This window comes from Manis pentadactyla, chromosome 15, assembly GCF_030020395.1.
Source record: "Manis pentadactyla isolate mManPen7 chromosome 15, mManPen7.hap1, whole genome shotgun sequence".
NCBI lineage: Eukaryota > Metazoa > Chordata > Mammalia > Pholidota > Manidae > Manis > Manis pentadactyla.
Genome location: NC_080033.1, coordinates 43,205,022 through 43,226,477, shown reverse-complemented (window position 1 = coordinate 43,226,477; position 21,456 = coordinate 43,205,022). Strand labels below are relative to the sequence as shown.

The following is a 21,456-nucleotide window of genomic DNA, read 5'->3' as shown; positions in this document are numbered from 1 at the left end:
CATTTATTAAGAATTGAGATTAATTTTCATAGGTTAACTCTCTCAATCCCAGAATATAACCATACTATTTGCTGAAGAGTTTCACTTTAAGTTTCAGACAGGATTAGACACTGTTTGTACATATTTGAAGTGAATAGGGAAAATAATTATGCTTTTCTAGGCACAGAAATACGAGAAGTTGCCAGAGATTTTTGCTCCATAGACCCTTGTTTAGTAAGAAATAAGTGTCACTTCTCCCCTAACAGTACATATTCAGAGGGAGGGTTCTGTGGTAGGAACTGGAAAAATAAAGTTATACTCTCCCTGCCCCCTCCCTGCATTTTGTTGACTTGTTGAAATAAAGAATTTCACATTCTAAGGCATCTGTTCTAGTATACATCCAGAATGCTACTTAAGGAAGGCAAGGGCTCAGAATATAGTCATAGCAAAGCCTAATCAACAGCATGGGTTAGAGCCCTCACAAAACATGGATGATTATCGATTATATTACATATAATTATATATAATATATATACAAATAATATAATAATACATATTACATTTACATGTAGCATAAAATATTATATAGACAACAGGCAGAGGGTAGTATTTCTTCATCCATCAACACGTAGAAAACTGCAGTGATTAAAAAGAAGACACCAGAACCTCACTGTCTGGGCTCAAGTCCTGGTCCTGACACTTACAATCTGTGCTGTTTTAAGAAAATTCTGGGTGTTGCTTACCTGAACTGCAAAATGGAGATAAAAACAGCACCTCCTTCACTGGGTTAGCATGAATAATAAATAAAGAAATATGGGCAAAACACTTAGAACAGTGCCTGGCATACAGTAAAAGAACACTAGAAGTTAACTGCCACTATTAATTGCAATGAGGATCATCACCACCTTCTTCATAATCAATAGCATAATTATGATTAATTATAATTATTATAATCATAATTATGATTGAGATACATGTTTCTTGACTGCTTCACTTTGTAAGGCTAACATTTTCTAAGCTCTGATGATGTGATCCACCATCATGATTTTTAGTGACATCAAGGAACCACCTTCATCATTAGAGTTCTAGCATTTCTCTTTAAGTCAACTTAAAAACAAAAACTTTAAGACTGACTCTAGTCTTGTCCTCAACAATATTACTTGAGAACCGTGGATCCAAATGCTAATTAAGCTTTTGTAATCTCAAGGAAAACAGGTAACTTTTAGAAGTATTCATGGCTGTATTACAAAATAATCTTGTGTACCACCAGTGTGCTGTGTTTTGCACTTCAGCAGCCTCTGAGTTAGGCCCTGGCACATTACAAAAGAGCCTACTGTGCATGAACTGAGGAATGTTCTAGATTTGACAGAAACTCACCACCACAACTGTGCACATGGACAATACATAGCTTTGTCCAGGGACTGAACACGGGTGACTGTCACTAATGTTACTTCACTTAGCACACTTAGCACATATTCAGGTCTGAATCCTGTCTCAGTGCTAAACGACTGAAAATAATTCCCTTTCATTAGCCTAAGTTCCTAGTAATGTAAGCATTGTGTTAGTGGGTTGACTGCACACAGGGTGAGGCTCTGGTGAAGGGAAAAAATGACACTGTATCCAGAGGTCTCAGCCAATCTCTGCAGACGGGATTAAATGTATTTTGACCCCTGAGCCAACCCATTTTCACGTGATACATTTGGTACACAAAAAGATTACTTACTTATGAAAAACAAGCTAACATCTCTACAGCAAATATCGCTATATAGCACAGGACATAAAGGTTTGCACTTGCATCATTAGCCCAGCTATAATAAATGAGATACTCTGTGTGATGTATAATATGGTAAAGGAAACACAGCTGTCTGCTTCTGCAGGCAAGTGCATAGGTGTACTGAACCTAAGTCTGTAAACACTTAATAAGCCTTAACAACAAAGCTGCACCACTCAAGACAGTGATGGCTGAAAAACATTATCCACGGATAATTAACTATGTCAGGACACCGAGGGCCTAACATGAGGTCCTCATAATTCCCCACTAAAGGAAAGACAGTAACACATTATTATATTACTAATATTTAGTAAGAAGACTGTTCTATTTCTGTTATTAATGCAAGCTGTACGTTACAGCAGCATTTGAATTATTATTAGTTCTGAGCACTCTATCACTTGAAGGGCAAAGCAGCCCTCTGAGCTTAAGTACCATAAAAAAATACATTAAACAAAATTTCAATCCCAAATGGGAGTATTTGCAATTTGTTCTGTTTACTTTCCCTCTGATCACATGAACATATCTATGATGGGCATTTATTACCAGAAAAGCTATCACTAAAATGACCAATATTAAAGAAGCTCAAAGCTACATGCACATGAAACATTTCTAGTGTGCTCACTGGACCTTTTGAAGAGTCCATCCTTTTGCTTTCTCCACACATCTTGGTCATTTTGAGACTTACCCCGTAACACAAAAGTATTTAAATTTCTCAGTAACAAGGCTTTTTGACACTTGAAGACAAAAGCCGCTTTCCATTTATTAAGATGACTTCCTACTGTGTGGGACTGTTCTTTACCTCATAATTAAAATAGCACCTGAACAGGACCATCTGTGAGCATGGATTAAGCTTTTATAAAATGTGAGTATCCTTTTTTTCTGCCAAATGCCTCTAAACTCATACATATTTTGTGTGATATACCTCCCCCCAACAAAAATACATGCTTAAACAAACTATAACTCTGGGAGAAAAAAATAAAAAAGGAAAAGGAAAGTAGTCAGGGAAACATTTTGCTCTTCACCACAAACTTCCATGCATCAATAAAATCAATAAATTAACGTACAGTTCTGTGAATTTGTTCAAAGGATAAGTGAACTGTCAGTCTTCACTTTCTCTTTCTAGGATTCTGTCAATTTATGGCAACCCAGAGACATAGTTTGCCATTTAATTTTCCTCTTCCTTTTTCAAATATGCACATTTTGGAAAAGACATTATTTATACAAAAAGCTGCCAAGACATTGGGTTACGATGGATTTGAACATACAGACTATTTCACAAGCCAGTCTTACTTAACCAAAACAAAGTCTCTTTGGGAGTTATTTTTTGCACAAACTGCAAATCCATAAATACAGAGATTATAAACACTGATACAGACGTTTCTTCCAGTGGGTTTTCTGACCTGATGTTAACTTTGCATTAGGAGTTCATGTTTCTTTGGAAATGTTGGCTTACTTTAGTGAAAGGGTTCCTTTGGTACAGCTGGGGCTGTGATGTCAACCTGGCTCCATTCTAACAACCCTTATGAAAAATATTTACAATGAAATTTAACCACACATGCGTAACAGCTGACTTTAGTGGCAGCCAAGGTTTAAAGCTCTTTTTATTAAACAAAAGAAATTGTTTTTATATTTTCCTCTTCTCCAGAAGATCAAACCTACATGTACTGAACAACTTCCCAAACCACACCTCCATGTGGCCATCAGTCTGGATCAGTGAGACTAAAAGATTATTCTGACCACATGACATCTTTGTACCATGAAAGAACAGCTGGGTTTCCCCATGGAAGAGCCAGGAATAAGGCATAAACTCAAGGCTGTACCTGGGGAGATGGTGATCACTGGCAACGGAGTCCCTGTTCTTCCTTACTGAGAATCAAACCATCAGATTAGAAATTGACAACATTTTTGCAGGCACCCTTTTTATGGTGACAGTGGTCACCACATACACCTCATTCACTTCCAAAAATTCTCACATGCTTTCTCTGTAAAAGGAAAGGTAAAAATAGTACCAACGTAAAGGCAAAAAATATACACAAATATTTGCTGCAAGCAAGAACTACACAGAGTAGAACAATTCTACCCAGCCCTAGAAGGCGGTGCCCAGATTGCACTCTAGTCTCCTACCCTGGGTCACTGCCACCGTTCTTCAGAAGTGTGAGAAGGTTGAGAAGATTTGTCATTCAAAGCAGGCAGGACGTCCATTCTGTGTCAGGATCCTACTCCTACCATCTAGACTCCAGACATGCATTGATTAACCTGAATAACAAGTACAGATATTTGAATTACTGCCAACATTTAGACAGTTAGGAGACTTCATAAGCATGTACACACAATCTGAATTTTCCACTTCTCTTCAAAGTGTAGAGGACCTAGTAACACGGATCTGGCCTCTTTGCAAGGCTACATAGCTGCTGCCCACTGCCAAGGGTGTGAACTTCCCTCAGGTCCACCTATCTGCCTTCATTAATCTAGGTTATCTGCCAGGCCCTATGGACATCTGAGTTTGCAACATCTTGCCTAAATTCACTTGAGAACTCACAAATATCCAGGTATCAAGCTGTGAGCATCAAGTGCTCCGAAGAACACTTGCTTGAGAAAGCTCAGTGCTTCTTTAGGCACAATTTCACCATTCCATGCGCCCTCCTGACCCCTCAACACCAGGCCTCATTCTCTCAGTTACGCAGCCCAGGAGTAATGGTCTGAGGTGCCCTTGACACAAAGGCCAGCAACGGTGCGAACTGTTTACTGAGAAAGTGAGGTCATATCTACCAGGCAGGCTGGTGTAGGGCTGGGTGTGAACTCCAGGAAGCACGGTTAGACAAGTAAGAAATGCTCTGAAATACACAGGGAGAGATCACCAGCTCAGGGATGGCCACTCTGCAATGCGGAGCCCTCAACCCACCCCCCAGCCGGGGTATGCTCCCCACAAACTTGCACTGAGATTTATACATGCAGGTTCTTTCTTAACACGCCCTCTCTGACTCTTCTGCCACAACCTTTTTCAAATGCTGCTGGAGGAAGCTGTGCTTCATACAGCTCCCAATTCTCAGAGGCCCCCGCAAAGCTCTTAAAGCGAGCAGAACAGGCAGAATTTCAAATGAAGAACCAACAGCAGAAAGATCATTTACAGTAACTATACAAACAAGCTAAATGAAAGACTTGTGTTCAGTCATTAAAAATAATAATGCTAAAGGCCCAGGGCCGAAATGTAAAGCTTACACTTCGGGTGAGGAAAAAAAAGGAGTGTGTTTATTATCCCAATAAGATAACCTGCTAATTTATTTAGTAGGCAATTTTCGAGTACCTTCGTTCACAGTGAAATCTCACATTATCAGATTATATGAAAAATATCCATGACAAATAAAATATTCACTTAAGCCCAGGGCTTCTGCAAGACAGAAACTGCCAGGTGAGAGGCCCTCACGGGGCTGCTGGAAGGTATGCCCACCCGCCTCCTCTGGCAGCCCCCTGCCCCAAGCCCACAGTCAGTTATAGAGTTATCTCTCACACTTTGCAGATGATGCCTAACATCACGACAACAGAGAAGAGGAAAGGTCTCCGGACCTGCTACCTACAACAAGTTTCTGTAAAGTAATGAATACAGACAGCTCGGGGACCATCCACCTGCGCTGCCTGCCTCCTCCTGCCTGCAAAGTGAATCCACCAGGGATTGGCAGAAGGTACTTGTCTGACAGGGCCAGGACAGCCTTTCTCCTCAGTGACAGCCTGGGCCTACCCTCTTAAACTTGACCCACCGTAATTCCTTCACAACGCAGCAGCGAGGCAGCTGACAGTAGCAGCTGCAGCTCCTAAGCGAGATGGATGGAATTTTCATAACTAGTTCCCCAAGTTACATTTTACCTTCATGATAATTTATGAGCTGCTCCAGAGCCTTGAAGAGACAATATGCTTGCCATAAAATTAACTGTAACAGTCTTGTAGGTTATAATTAACACTGGGAGGGTAGCACCAACTGGATGAAACACATGGCATAATTGATGGTGAAACTGGAAATGAAGCAAGCTAACAGTATCATTATTGTGCACACTGCCTTTAGCAAAGCCCGTGCTTCCCAAGGTTAATTACTATCGCCTTCCAGGGCCCAGGTTCTAGGAGGGAAAAGGCCAATGCTGGGCAGGGGGTGGAGGTTTGGCTGACAAGCCATGGGGCACCTGGACAGATACAGAGGCTGTCGGCAGTCTGGGAAGAGAGGCATGCTGAACAAGAGCCACGCCAAGCATCTGGCACAGTGCTTCCTGGAGTTCACACTGAGCCCTACACCAGCCTGCCTGGTAGACATGACTTCATTTTCTCAGTAAATAGCATCTTTTTTTCAGGGATGAAAAACATACGGATAAAAAGAAGAAAATCGGGACTTCCAAAATCCCCTTCAAAGGCTTATGAGAGTTTATTTAGAGTACAATAGAATGGAAGCACTTCAACTTAACATGGGCAAATGTTAGTAAAAATTTAAGATGGTCTACTAACCCCAAAGGTTTATAAAAATGATGGCACCCTCCTGAGCACCCTGTCCAGAGGATAGTATGGAGAGAAAGCTCATCAGAAAGTTGTATGAATCACTCCCATCTTGGAAAAAAAACACTACACTATTCCCTTTATGCATACCTGCTCAATACCCTAAAAATACTGAAAATTCTAAACACACTGGAATCACTCATACCATTTTAATAAGTAATGTTAAGGTGATGAGTCTGTTTTTGTTTTTGAACTTGTTTTTTGTCCTAGGACAAGATACTGAAAATCATTCTGATAAATGATACAACAGTGTCCCCTACAGGCCAACAGACAGGTTCCTACCCCTAACCCCCATTACTTCATAAACTAAAAGCCAGTTAAACTTTTATCTATAACCTGGAATATATATTACAGAGTCAATGTGTAAAATACACTGGAGACATACCAAGATAGGATAAAATTACTACTCTTCATGTGTGGTAAATTGTTTCCTAGATATAAACATACTGTACAGTTGGTGATTAACCCATCACAAAGGAGATAAATGCTACTCGCTACTAGTTCGCCTTAAGGGAGCACCCTCAAATCAGCCTGGACTAACCCAGCCCTGAAACTACTCCACTTAGAGGACTTACAGATTCTTGGAGGCTAAACTTTGAAGTTCTCATCTGCACCCCTACTCTCCCATCTTCGGAAAGATTGTAACCAACAGGAAAGAAATGGCATAGCTATAAAGGTAGTGACTTCCCTTTAAAAGATTTATGGTAAAGAGATTTATAAGGCATGACCTGGAAACTGTTCCACACAGGGACGCACCCACAACCAAAAAGTGTGAAATACTTTTAGGTACCAGAGGAAACAAACCTTTACAGATATACACCCATCCTACCTCCACACTGGGAAGGATTCCAAAAAGTCTCTAGGTCTATATTGTGAAACCCAAGTCAAAGTACTGGGTGAGCACAGGCAAGGTGACAAGAAGGAAAGCCTTGTCTTGCAGCAGCCACACAGCGTCGGTCAGAGCTGGGCTGTCTTGGCTCCCATTCCGCCTCCACTACTTATTAGCTGTGTTGGCTTGGACAAGTTACTCTGCTTCTCTGTGCCTTCATTTTCTCACCTCATCAAGCGTTTAAAGTTCTGGCACTTAGTGTTCTCAATAAATGTTAGCTGCTATTACTGCTAAAATAAGTGCAATTGCAGATTTCAAGGAGAGTGGAGGAGGAGGGGTGACACCATCGGGAGTAACACCTCCCCTATCTTCTGCTGCTCCCCAGGACCTAACTTACAGAGCTGTACCTTGTCAGAGCTGGAAGGTGCCTCTAAAGTCACCTGGATCAAGCCACTTCTTTTTTGGATGAAGTGATCCAGAGTGTCCGTGATATGCCAGCTGGAGATAGGATTCAAACTGGAGTTCAGGCCTCTGTCAATTCCTTTTGACAGTGCTCAGCACAGGGCCTGGCATGGGATGAGTTCTTCTCTGTACCAATCCAGCAGGCCCCTACCCTGAGGCCAGGATTTTACACAGGGATACTCTCCCAAAGGATAGGCCATTTTGGATGAGTATAGTTGAGTTTATTCTTGACTTTTTTGTTGTGATCTGAAGGTCGTTTTATTTAAATACCTACCATGCTACTGGTACTTGGCTCTAGGTGTTTTACATCAAAGTCCTTAATCAGCCCTATGAAATAGGTTCGTTATCTCCAAGGCAAGTTACAAATGAGAAAACTGAAATTCAGAGGGTTAAGTAACCTGCCTAGTTACAACCTCTAATTGTAACTTTCCTGGAATTATAGAAGCAGATCTAAGACTCAAACCCAGGAAACCTGACTCAGAATCTATGCTCCCAACCTCTATGCCATATTAAGGAAATTTATTCTTAAAGAAATCATTCCCCTCCACCATTTAATATAGAGAACTAAGTCCCTGTGGAGGGAATGTAGCCCAGATTTTATCCTATGACCTATCATGTATAGATTTCTTCCCATTTCTGACTCATATTCGGGGACAAACAGCTAGCTACCCACTTGAAGCAAACACATTTTACAATGGAGTAGTGCTCCCCATAATGGCTGAGCACACACAAGGAAAGCCGAGGAGGGACACTTCAGGAGAACGTGCTGCTTTCTACCCTGGGAAAAGACTTCCCCCAGATTCCTGACTTAATCTCTTTCAGAGCATTTATTATACTATATTGTACAATATATTTCCCCTAGTCAAGTGTTACTCATCTCTATAGCCTCAGGGCCCACAATAATGCCTGGTATCAGGTAGGCACTAGATAAATATTTGATGAATCAATGTATGACTAACAGCTCACTCCAGTAACCATTATCACACGTAATCCCCCAATACCTGTAAAACAGGTACAGCCTCTCCAGCACTCTCTTAGGAGACATTTGTCAATATCATGTAGCCTGAACTTGGGCTTTCCTTAAAGTGAAAACCTTTCAGGAGACACATTTTTTTGAAAAGTCACTAGGAACAAGGGTACAGGTTATCTACCGAGAAATAAATGTTTTGGACTCCCTGGGACAGTGGTCCTCAGAACACTGGTATTCCATGAACAGCTCACAAACACGATCCACCGGAACTGCACATTTTATAATAAGTGATAATTTTATGATGAAGATGAGAAAACAAAATTTTGTATCTTTATGTCAACTGAATGACTATATTTTGGTCCTACTGAGTGTTGTTGAATATGCAGGACATGGAAACTACATACATTTTTCCAAAGAAATCCTCAGAGTTTCACTTAGGAAAACGGTTCTTGTCTGTCATTCTACTAGAATGTAAGCTCCATGAGAGAAGAATTTCCAACAGTGTTGTGCACAGCTGTATTTCCAGCACCTGGAACAGTGCTTGGCCGACAGCAGGCACCACTTAACAAGTATTCACTGAATAAATAAATGAATGAGTCAATGTTTTCTCAAACAGTTGAAGAAGCACCACTTTTAAGAAACAGCCGGCAACCAATCACAGAAACTTGCCAGGAGCAGAGCTCATACTGAAGCCTACGTGTTGATTTTATAAATAAGATGCACAGAAGTCAATTGGCTTTTGTCCCCCATAAAACTGTTCAAATAATGGCAGTAACAATGGTAATAACATTAACAACTTGCCTCCTTAAGATAAGTTGCTGTGCCTTGGAAAAAAAGGTAACCCTATCCCTAGACTCATTTAATCCTTGCTCTAAATTTATACAATGTTTCAGTTCCTACACATTTATGAGGAAGTTTTATGGAGTTATCAGGTTTTATGGAGTAATCTGGTTCAGAGACACAAAGGACCTTCTTCTGCTACAAGCAGCAGAAAGCAGAGACTGCAATTATTAAAGGACATGGGACAGATGCATTAAAAAAGAAAGACATCGGTGGCAACTAGCACGCCAGAGCGTGTTCCCGCCCTGGAATCTCCTTCGTTTATTCCTAATGCCCCCCCATCCTAAACAATTGCAGTGACAGCTACTGAATTGTAGATGCCACAACCTCTAGTTACCAACTAACTCTGCCAGAAGCAGCAACCACTCTCTCTAGTATGAATGACAGCTGTTGACATGGCCACATGACTCAGTCCTGTCTTGGAAGGTAATTCTGTCAGTCTCATGATTCCATAACCCATTCCTAAAGATAGCAGTTCCACTCCTGTGATCTGGGGAAGAAAACAGATTCTGGTCCAATGGCCAAGTCACCAAAGCTGACGCTTATCACTGCACTGGTTATCATTAAAGCCACACCAGGACGTCGGCAGGTATCCAGCAAATAGCAGCTACTTGGAGCCTCTGCTCTGCCCTTCCTGGTCTGAAACCCGTCCTCTTTCTCAGAGGAATGCCCATCGGTGGCCTTTCCCCTTTCCATTCTTCCTTTCCTCATCCAGTTCTATTTCACTTCCAGGAAGGGCAGGGGATCAGAAACGGCTCCCCCAGGGATGAGCCCATGTCTTCTTGTCCTGGTCCCAGCTCAGTTCCATGGTATTCACTTCTGGGCTCTTCCCCACAGCCTATGCACTCAGCACCTTTCCTCCCTCATGCTGGAAGCAAGGGCCAGGGTGCAGTCTCCGGACTTAAACACCAGAGGACTCCTATCAGAGTTACATTATATCCAATTTCAAGGTTTCCATCTGTGGCAAGGTTAGATGAATACATACCAAGAAGCAACAGGCCAGTATCTAAAAACAACAGGCCAGTATCTCAAACGGTCATTACTCTTCAAAATTAAGAAGCAGCAGAAAGTACTTATAAATGCAGAAATGTGCTGAGAGGAAAGCTATTTTATTCAGAAAGCCACAAATAAATCTGAGTGCCAGGCACCATTCTAGATGCGGGGATATCTGGTGAACAGGCAGGGAAATCCCTGCTCATACAGGACACTGTTTGAAGGGCAGTTACAATGAGCTGGGTGCAGGCCTTACGACTGGTGAACACACAGACAAATACCCTACCTTCATGAGGTTTACGTTCTGGTAGGAGAGGCAAAAACATAAACTACAATAACACATGTCAGGTTACTCCTGCTAGCTGCTACCAAACTCGAAAATTCCTTGGGAGCTGACTCCTTGCTAGGTCATCTTTCAGTTTCCTACAGTGCCTCACACAAAAAAAGAATGAAAATCTGAATGCTAGCCATTATATTCTTATTACCCTTCCCTCACCCTCCCCTGCCTTAAACTATAAATTATTTCAGAGTTGAAATTGTTCCATACTCATCTTGGTATTTCACGCAGCATCTAGCATAGCTACTTGTAGATGATAAACCCTCAACAAACAATATTTCATTGGCAAACTGGACTGGGCCAACTTGTTGGTTCTGAGTCTAACTCAGGCCTGCCAGGAGGCAAAAGGAGAGATCAGATGGAGAAGACCTTAAATATGCTAGTCTTAGAATGAGAGTTGATCCACAGATGTAATTTACACAAATGGTTTTACTTGTACTCAGGTCAGAGTTCTGAAGCTGATTTGCTTAAAGAAGTAAATCCTATTCGTTACACCATCTAAGTTGTGACAATTAGATTTTGGAGCCCTAACAAAGATGTCCAAAGTGGAGTCACCCTGGAAGCAAGTGGTGATGGTCAGAAGCATGCAAAATAGGAAGATAGTTAATAATAAGATGGTGTTTTACTTGCCCAGGAAAAAAATACTAACCTGGCAGTTTTTTTCAGCCACCATAACCCATGACGGGGAAAGACATGTATATAAAGCCTACATCCAGATCTAGAGTTACTTTTAACTGGGAGTAGCTCTAAAATCTTCTCTAAGAAACTGCCACAATTTTTTATGATGTTTAAGGCCCCTGGGACTTGAATGAAGTTGTCTACTATGGAAATACAGTTAAGTTCCATTTAAGCCTAGAAATTGAGAAACTATAAGTGGACAGAGCTTCCATTTAGTCAGGCTACATTCCTATCCAGAGGGTAATGCTCAGAGATGCTGTAACGAAAGAAATGTAAGGGTATAATAGAAGGAATAAGTAGAGAATTTCCAGAAACAAATATATAGGCCACATGCAAATAAACAGAGGGCCAAGCCTATCCATGGTAATAGGGAAATGGGTACAGGTGCATTCTTATGACAGCTTCATTTGGAATTTCATGTGTTCAACAAGCCAAATACCTTTAACAGGCTCATGACCGCCTTACCACTTAAGGGTAAGTCCTCAAGTCTGCCATGTTTTAAAATCTAATAAAAACTAATTGTCTTAAACAAGCACAGGAAAGATGTTCAACATCATTAGTCATAAGGGAAATGCAAATCAAAACCACAGGAATAACGCTAGGATATCTACAACCCAAAAAAAGTGAAAATAAGTGTTGGCAAAGTTGTGGAAAAACTGGAACCTTTGTGTACTACTGGTAGGAATGTAAAATAGTGCAGCAGATGTGGAAAACAGTCTGGCAGTTCCTCAAAAAGTAGAACACAGAGTTACCATATGATGGAACAATCCCATTTCAAGGTGGACACTCAAAGGAACTGAAACCATGCCATCCAAAAACCTATACATGAATGTACTGAGCCACATCATTCATAATAGCCAAAAAGTGGAAACCCAAATGTCCAACAACTGATGAATGCTTAAACAAAATGCAGTGTATATATATATATATATAATGGATGTTATTTGGCAACAAAAAGGAATGAAGTACTTACATGCTACAACATGGATTAAGTTTGAAAACATTATGCTAAATGAAAGAAGCCCAGTACAACAGGCCACATATTGTATGATTCCATTTATATGAAATGTCAGAATTGGCAAATCTATAGTCCTGTGGGATGGACAACCCATGGGGAGAAGAAGGAACTGAGAGTGGCTGTGAACAGGCACAAGGTACCAATTAGAAATGCTCTGGAACTAAATGGTGATGGCTGCAGTCTTGTGAACATACTAAAAAAAAAAAAAAATCACTTAATCATACATTTTAAAATGATTACTTTTATGTTGCATGTAATTTTTTATTATGTGAATTATATCTCAATTTTTAAAAACCTTGATGGTCTGACTTTCATCTTATTTTTTGTATTTGCACTTAACAAAATTTAAAGGCACTGTTCTAAAGTTAAAAAACACAGTTGATCCTAAAAGTGTTGCTAATCTCCCAGCATTCTCTTTCCCCAGCTTTCTGCTCACTGCAAATCCCCACAGACACACAGTCAGTTCAAAACCCATGATGAAAAATATGCTGACTTTAGATCATGTTAGAAGCTTTTTATTTCTATTTTAAATATAATTATTGTCTGGGTGAAGCCTGTATTATGTACACAATGTAGTTCAATGTAAGAGGTTTGCAATAGCACAGCAATTCTAGTCTTCAAAGACATCTACATTCAAATACTTTCCTTTGTAGGCTAGAGCCACATGCCCAACCTGTGGCAGTTAAGGATGGCTCCACCATTCCCCTCTCCACTGCCTTCCACTGCCTCCTTCTAGAGATGTGCTAAATTCTCATCCCCAGACACATTCTTAAATTGGCTGCTGAGCACATTCTCTCATGCACAGCATCTTGGGCACTACTTTGCACACAAAATATACAAAAATGCTTATTACATAAAATCATTTTTGTTTCAGCGAGTAGAGTCATGGGATGTGCCAACTGTCTGAAGAAAAGCACAGAGCTTGTGAACTCCAACGTCACTGGTCAGAAAGCAGGGCACTCTACATTCACAGGACCCTGGGAGAGAGCTTTAAATAGATTATTCTTACCAATTAACAGTAAGTGAATATATAGTTTGTGACCTACCCATTGTGGGCACTAATTAGCATTGCTATGATGGGTCTTTGACAAAGGAATAAAGAAAGGCACAAGCACACACACTCAGTTAACATTATGTGCTTTCTTCTTATTTTTATAGAAAAAATGCAAAGTTGCAGTAAGAATAAAACAGTGCACAAGACTCGCATACTGTTCAAAAAATGCATAACATTCAGCAGCCAGATGCTGAAATGGACCAGTTTTTTAATAAAGCATTTTCTCTAACACTCGATTTACCTACATTCTCTAAAATGAGCAAGCAGGCAGAAATGCAATATTTGATTCTCACCCTGACATCTTCAAGGCAAAAGAAACCCATTCCCCTCCTTAATCTGACAGCAAATAATCATTCCATAATAAACATGCCCTCAAAATTTTCAGCAATCGAGGAAACACGCTAGGGATTTGTGTAAAATAAACAAAGGCACTGATTTTTACGAAATTTTCTTTAGAAAAACAACTCAGGCGTGGACATTGAACTGTACCTTTTCTTTAATGCACTTTTCAAATGATAATTTCTTCCACTGTCACCATTAAATCTTAATCCATTCCAGCTCCTTGCATGGGTCATTGAGTCTATATGTACTGCTGTTATTTTTAAATGTTTCCCCTTGGTAGGGAAAGAGGGGGAGAAAAGATGTTGAGAGCCAGATGGGCCTCTTCACAGTTCATTTATCAAACCAAATACGCCGGGCCCCACCCTCCACTCAGTCACTATTGCGGTTAAACTTCCATATAATTTGGTAATCATTTTCATTATCAGAGAGTGACCCGAAAGCAGCCTATCTGGGGATACCCAGTCCTTGCAGCTGCTCTTTCTCTGCCTTTTCCTACAGTAGACCCTAAGAACTTCAGAGTTTATTAGCTGCAGACTGACCTTTGGCTACAGAGGTCAAGAAGGGGTCAGATCAGAGGGCTTGCCCAGTTCTTTAAAAGCTATAACAAGCTGTCCATCAGGCAGAGTGGACTGTATAAACAAAGCCAAGTCTTCAGAAATTCTGTACCACTTCTGTTAACACTTACCCTGCATTCACACAGCTTCTCCCAATGTACTGTGGATCACTCAACTCTGGGCAAGTGAACAGACAGCCCTAAGAAGCCTATTTACAGAGGGCTGTTTATGGGATTACCGAGCTTGGGGAAGGAAACCCACAGCACTGAGATGTGCCTCTAGAATCTCAGGGCTGTGTGACACTGTGACAAACCCAGTTACCCCGAGTCATGCAGAATTGACACTTTCCTCAAAAAGCTAAATTACAGGGAACATATGCTTTCAGTTTAAGAGACTTCAGTGAGTCCCAAACAATGGCTCAGCTCCTGGGCTGAGAGAGATTCCAATATTTTAAAACCAAGTTACAAGTTTTGCTGAAAATATCCTCCCCAATATCATTATCACAAATGAACCTCCTGAAGTGTGGGGAAGTGGGATTACCATCAATTTCTACTAAGGTTACTGGCAGCTGCAGAGTCTCAGTTGACCTAAATTTCATGAAGTTGTACTATTCATAACACATTCTCTAATGTGCAATATCAGGTAATTAGAGTCATCTGTACTTAACTTTCAGGAGAAAATTTCTATTATCTAATCTAACTGATCCCCTGATAGCTTTGATGAAAGTAAAATACTGTAACCTATTGCTTGGCCTTTGGCAAGCGCTAATTATTTTCTGTCAAAGCACATTTTTCCTTGTGTAATTCCAAAGTACACAATAGGGCAGTCTCTGAAACACAGGCAGCTCGCTCAGTTAGCACTGCCATGGATGTTTTATAACTTTCACCACCACACGCCTGATGGCTACTTGAGGCACTGCCTGATTCCAGACGGCCAGATGAAGCTTTGATGAGGAAAAGAAAGGTGTATGGTAACAGTCTGTTTATACAGATCATATGGATGAGTCTTTTAGATGGGTCACCGGGATGGGAAACATCAAATGGGGTGCAGCAGGGGTGGGGGAAGGATTATGGTTATTTAATACTCTGAGGACACTTTTCCTTCTGAGCTCTCAAGACACCACCCTCTTGAAATTTTCTTTCAGGTGTTTAGTTTTAAGGAGGTCTGCAGAGTGTCAGCTGGTAAGCTCTTTCTTTTCTCCTCGCCTACCACAAAGGACTTGAGAATTTTTGTTTCAGATGCTAGACTACATCAACTTCAACGCTGGCTCCAGCTCCTGATTAAATTGTTAGCAGGAAGGGCCAGAAATGCCGGAACCAGACTCGTTTTAAACAGGCCATTATGGCCATGTTGTCTGATGATTTGGTATATTAAGAAATTATTGTTAACAAACCAAATGCAGTCAACACAAGAAATCCATTCTCAGCATTTGGTCTCTGAGCTGTGCTCTCTTTGGAAGGCTGACGAGGTGGGAGAAAGAGTTTAGGGGCATTCTCTCTCTCTCTCTCTCTCTCTCTCTCTTTCTTTCTTTCTTTCTCCATTTCCTATTTAATAAGAATCATCAGAGGGAAAAGATCAAAGGTCAAAGAGAGAGGGAGAGAAACCTCTTAGATGTCCTCACATTGATATTCCATTATTTTTAAAAAGAGGTATTCTTTAAGGAATATACATAGTTAAATTATAATACAATGCAAATTTAAAAATTAATTATCAAAACTTCAATTGGAAATCATATCATTACTGCAGTTGACACTGTCGTTTACTCTAACCACACTACAAGAAAGGGGAGAAGAGGAGAATATTATCAGTAATTTTTAAATTATTGGTTCAGTGCAAGTCTGAATTCAGAGATAATACATATATTTGAAAAAGTAGCTTTCCAATACCCCATCAGAATGGAGAGAGAGTTCATACTCTTTACTGTCTCTTTTCTTGGAAAATGTTCATCTTCAGCCTTGTTCAAACAAATTTATTTTTATGATGATTCTTACTAGTAAAGCCATCAATTATTATAAATTCTATGCATAAACTCATTTGGAGAAGATTATGGCTATCAATAAATGTTCTCAACTCCCAGGCACACAGAATTTTTAAGCATCAAATAAGAATGAGACAAAATGTAGGATGATCTTCCTGATTACTCTTGCTTAGAGACAGATGATAACTCAACAATTTTTACCAACTACAAAGCCAAAGGATACCGTTCATACTTGGGGCAACTAGTTCTAACCTTCCACCCATCAACTGTTTTTCAAATAAGAGCAGGATAACATGATATTTGGTATGCAACAGCAATTCTGGAACACTGATGATGTGTAGCAACTTTCTACCAGTAACAGCTTTATAAGCACAGGTTAAGTCCACATGCAAAGAAACTAGGCTGAAGACAAAGTCATTCCTACTTGAACAATTCTTAAAATGGGGTTGATAAATAGACTACCTTCAAGCAATCCGCCTCTGACTGAGTGATATAAGAGCACTATGTGGATTTCCTAGATACGAGCCCTGAGTACCTAGCAATGTTAGTCGTTTAGACTGTTGATTAAGGGGGCTCTTCAGCATGGTTACTTACATTGCATTATGTTCAAGATGCAAACATTTATGCTACATGTTATACTTGGGGATAAATCACACACATGTAGAAATGACATCCCAAATCACTACGATTAACGCAGGTCCCATGAGCAGGAGAGCTAGCTTTGGCCAAAAGCATCAGTAATTCTTCATGGCCCCTCAAATGAGAGGCACAACACCTGCTGTAAGGAAGAACTTAGCCAAATACAGCTCTTGTTTTCCCAGGATAACAAGTCCCATTTCATCACAGAACTAACCTGGCATGCCATTCCCTCCGCAGGTTCTGGCGTGTGGCAAGCAAGGCGAGGATGGCAGTCAAGATTTCATTCCTTTGTTCCATGGGGATGCCCTCTCTTCTAACTTCATGAAGCACAGCATTTGTCTAGAAGAAATGATCCCAAAAAAGAGAAAGAAAAAGTGAAAAATTAATAATAATTTTTTTAAAAGCCCATAAGCAAATAAGGACAGTAAATCAATGGCTTTTTTATTACAGTTCTCCTGCTAACAAATCAATACAGTAAATGAAGGTCAAAAATGGCCAGCATATATTTTGTATTTAATCAATGTACATGGCACATAAGGTAAACTCTAAAGCTCCATTGCCTTAAGTAACACATCAAGATACTGTGCGTTCCCACTCCAATTTTCTCTGAGCACCAATGATTTTTTTCTTGGGAGTTGCCTACCATGGGCTATTATTAGAAATGATTTTCATGACACTACTGTGAGTTGTTTTGCCTTTTAAAAAAGAGCCAGTTCCTGCCTTTCGCTCTGTTTCCTGACACCCAGCTGAGGCTTTCCGCACTGCCTCTCTTATTTGAATCATTAATTTCTATTTCCAGCCATGTCAGTGACTTTTTTGTTTTGTTTAGGTTCATTTTCCTTGCTTGTTGTAAATCAAGATCTTGAAAAGAAAGAAATAGTAAGGACACAAAAATCAAACCATATTATAGCTCAGTCAGTCTTCCAGCTTTGAAAATCCACTTTATAGTTCAGATATTATGTACTGGAATTCTTCTGCACAGCAGAGTTAGGATTTTGGAAAGAATCACTCACTCTATGGTCATGACTACAGTCCTTAAAAGAAATTAGGCTCACAGGTGAGGAAAACACACTTGAGCCTCTACCTAGCATTGGAAAATGTCAGAGCTCACTTTGAGAAGCAGCTGACGCTCATGCGCATCATGCCCTGCTCACTCTAATAGGCATTACACAAAACTCAAATTTCAAACTACCGTTTCAATTTTCTCTACAACTCACCCTGTGCACTCTTTTTATATGCATGTATTTTAAACACGAAAATGTATGTAACACTACAAAAACAATTAAGAAAACAATGAAAAGTATTCTATTGGTACTTGAAATGTGAGTAAATGTCTTTCATTTTAATCATAGAACTTTTCACCACAGGCATTTACCTTCATACAACTGGAATAAAAACCTTTAGCATTTGTAAATACTGTTTTTTCATTTAAAGTTAGTGTGGCTTCTTTGGAGAAGTTCTAATCAAAGCAATTGCTAAAAGGAATTAAGTTGTTCCTTCCTCTATTCTTGTCAGTCAGTGTCTCCCCTTTCTAACTGATGCCAATACCTTCATTTACTTCAAGAGCATGCTAGTAATTTGGTTCTCATGTAACCTGAAATACTACTTCCTTATTCCTCCATAGCATTTTACAGTGTACATTTAATAACTTCATGACAACCCCAAGAAGAGGTGTGGTGAACATTTGTTTTGGCTGCCTTCCATCTATATCCAGTCCCCTTTCCTGTAGGACCACCCAGACCTCCTCTTGGGGACACCTTTTACTGTATACAATCTTAGAGGGACTGTCAACCAAAGTGCCCCATTCTCTCCCATCAAAGATGTGGGCCAGGTCAACCTGATGCTCTTTTCCAGGACTTCAGGCACTTAAGAAGAATGACAAAAAAAGGGGGGATATTTGCAGGCAATTTATCAATTTCTTTAGTTTCTACCACTCCTGGTCCTCAAAGTATTCCTGGTTTCCTGAACTTTCTGAATCCAGTCATTCTTTCTTTGGATATGCTGAGTCATCCAATGTCCTTCCAATGAAGTCCCATTTTATTCAAACTCGCCAAAACCATTTCTGTTGCTTATAATAAAAAACTGTAACTGATGCAAATGGATAGGGCAGGAATTAGTGTCTCCATTATAAAGGACCGAAGATAACCTGATTAGCACTAGCCAGGAAAAGGACTCTAATCTCTGCCTCACAGATCCAGAATTACATCTACTGTACTGGGTGATACACCCATGCGGACACTCAGTGAGCATCCAGGGCAACCACATTTTCAGCCCTTCAGCACAGGGAGAAATACTCAGTTTCTCTAGGCAATTCTACCATATGAAGGCCAGGCTCCAAATGGCTAAAGCAGGCATTGCAAGTACCCCACTAGGGCCAGGAAGGTAACACGAATGAATTGAGCAAGGTTACCTGGGGAAGAAGGAAGGATTTAATTAAGGAAGTAAGCTTCACGAGGGCAAGGATACCTCATCTGTTTAGTTCAGGGCTGTCCCACCATGGCTCACTTCATGATTTTTAATAGATATTTGTCAAATCAGTGAATAAAGAAAGAACTTGAAAAACAAGTATTACAAAACAGGGCAATAGCAGACTATTTTTTAAGACATTTCTGTTATATAAACTTACAAACTCATAAAATAGATAAAGTAAGAGACAGTTACGTGCTTTACCAAGGAGGTCCCATCACTTCAAAAAGGATTCACTGTAAGGTCTATTTAAATAACCAGCTTCTCTCATTCAAAGAGTCCCAAATTTATGTATAAGGTATATAATATTTAATATTTTTCTTTAAATTGACCTATATTTTAAAATGTGAAATAAATTCACTTCAAAAGAAAAATGGAAAACAAGTCATATTTGTCATGAATGAGAAGATAACCAGAAAAATAGTATATTAAAAACAAAGCCATAGGCTTATTTCATTCTAAATAGCTATGATTGCTTGGAGAAGTCTCCAAGACAAAGCCTGCTCCCTCTTTGTAAAAGAGGACATGAACAAGTGGTGCAGAATGTTAAAAACAGATCAGTCTAAAAGACCTCTCTGATATAATCCCTTGGATTGCAAAGGCCCTGCAGGTGTGGTTCTCACCACGTGCAGAGACCCGCAGTGCCACCTAGCATCACCATGGGTAATAATGTGGGCCACAACCCCCACTCTGGAGACACGGCCCTCACTCACACTGCAATGGTTTTCAAACACTTTGCAGATACACCTTTTCTCCCCAAATGTATTCTTACATAGAACTCATTATAAAACAAAACAAAAACTGGAGCAATTCTCTGAAGCCAGTATGGAGACCCTAGGGGCTCTTCCTTTGTCACAGGGCATCTCTTTAAAACCCTCAAAACTGTGAAACACATCTGCCAGCTTAAACCCAAGAGCATTTAAAACAGCACTCAAGTTTTTAAGTTTATACATTGCTTGCAGGAATGCAGAATACTGCCATTCTGGTAAACAGTGTGGCAGTTTTTTTTACAAAGTTAAATATATGCACTTAACATATGACACCATTCTAGGGATTTATCTAAAGAAATACAAATTATATTCACACAAAACATGTACACTAATTGTTTATAGCATCTTTATTGATAATTGTCCAAAACTGGAGAGAAACTAAATGTCCTGCAAAAGGTAAATGGATAATCGATGTCTGGTGCACATTCATGCCATGGAATACTGCCCAGCAATAAAAAGGGGTGAGCAACTGATACACGCAACCATTAGGTGGATCTCAAAGTCATTATGCTGAGTGAAAGAGGCCAGTCTCCAAAGATTAAACACTGTATGATTCCATTTATTTGACATTTTGGAAAAGGCAAATACAGGGACAGACAGCAAATCAGTTATAGCCAGGGATTAGGCTGGGCAAGGGTTTATTACAAAGGGACAGCATGAGGGAGTTTTTGGAATGATGGAACCATTGTGTCTTTACTGTAGTGGTGGTTAAATGAGCTTATACATATGCTGGAACTCACAGAGCTGTATAGCCAAAAGAGCGAATGTTGTCATATGAAAGTTTTATAAAATTTAATTTTTTTTACCTTGGGCAAGTAATCTAAGCTATAAAATTTAATTTTTAAAATTCATTTTTAACACATTTTTAGGACAAGAATGTATGTACATATATATAAATACATCTAATGAACAAGTAGTTAGTAAAAATATAGAGAAATATCTGGATTACAAAATAAATTCTGTTATAAAAAAATTTTTGATATTGGAAAAGGATAGATGAACTTAGGTTAAACATTCAGATCCTAAAATACAGCATTTCATAAAATTTAGAGTGAAAAGAAGTCATTGCACAAAAGGAAAGTTCAGGGTGTCAAAGAGCACTCTTTTTACAAGAATTAACAGTAATATTTTTCTCCTTATAATAGTGTTGACTCCTCAAGGGCTGACTTTACAAAGGAAATGTTAATAGCCCATTTTCCCATCAGGAGTAACACAGAACTACCTTCAAACAAGTACCAAT

At 39.8% G+C, this 21,456-nt stretch overlaps 1 protein-coding gene across 2 annotated transcripts in view; it reads right to left on the bottom strand.

Moving 5' to 3' along the window:
• The window catches only part of FTO (FTO alpha-ketoglutarate dependent dioxygenase), a 402,025-nt gene that overhangs the window by 136,420 nt on the left and 244,149 nt on the right, over positions 1 to 21,456 (bottom strand). For both annotated transcript variants that reach the window (XM_036881013.2, XM_057492746.1), the window contains exon 8: positions 17,195 to 17,319. In XM_036881013.2, the coding sequence (XP_036736908.1) occupies positions 17,195 to 17,319 (125 nt within the window). The remainder of the gene's footprint in view (positions 1 to 17,194; positions 17,320 to 21,456) is intronic.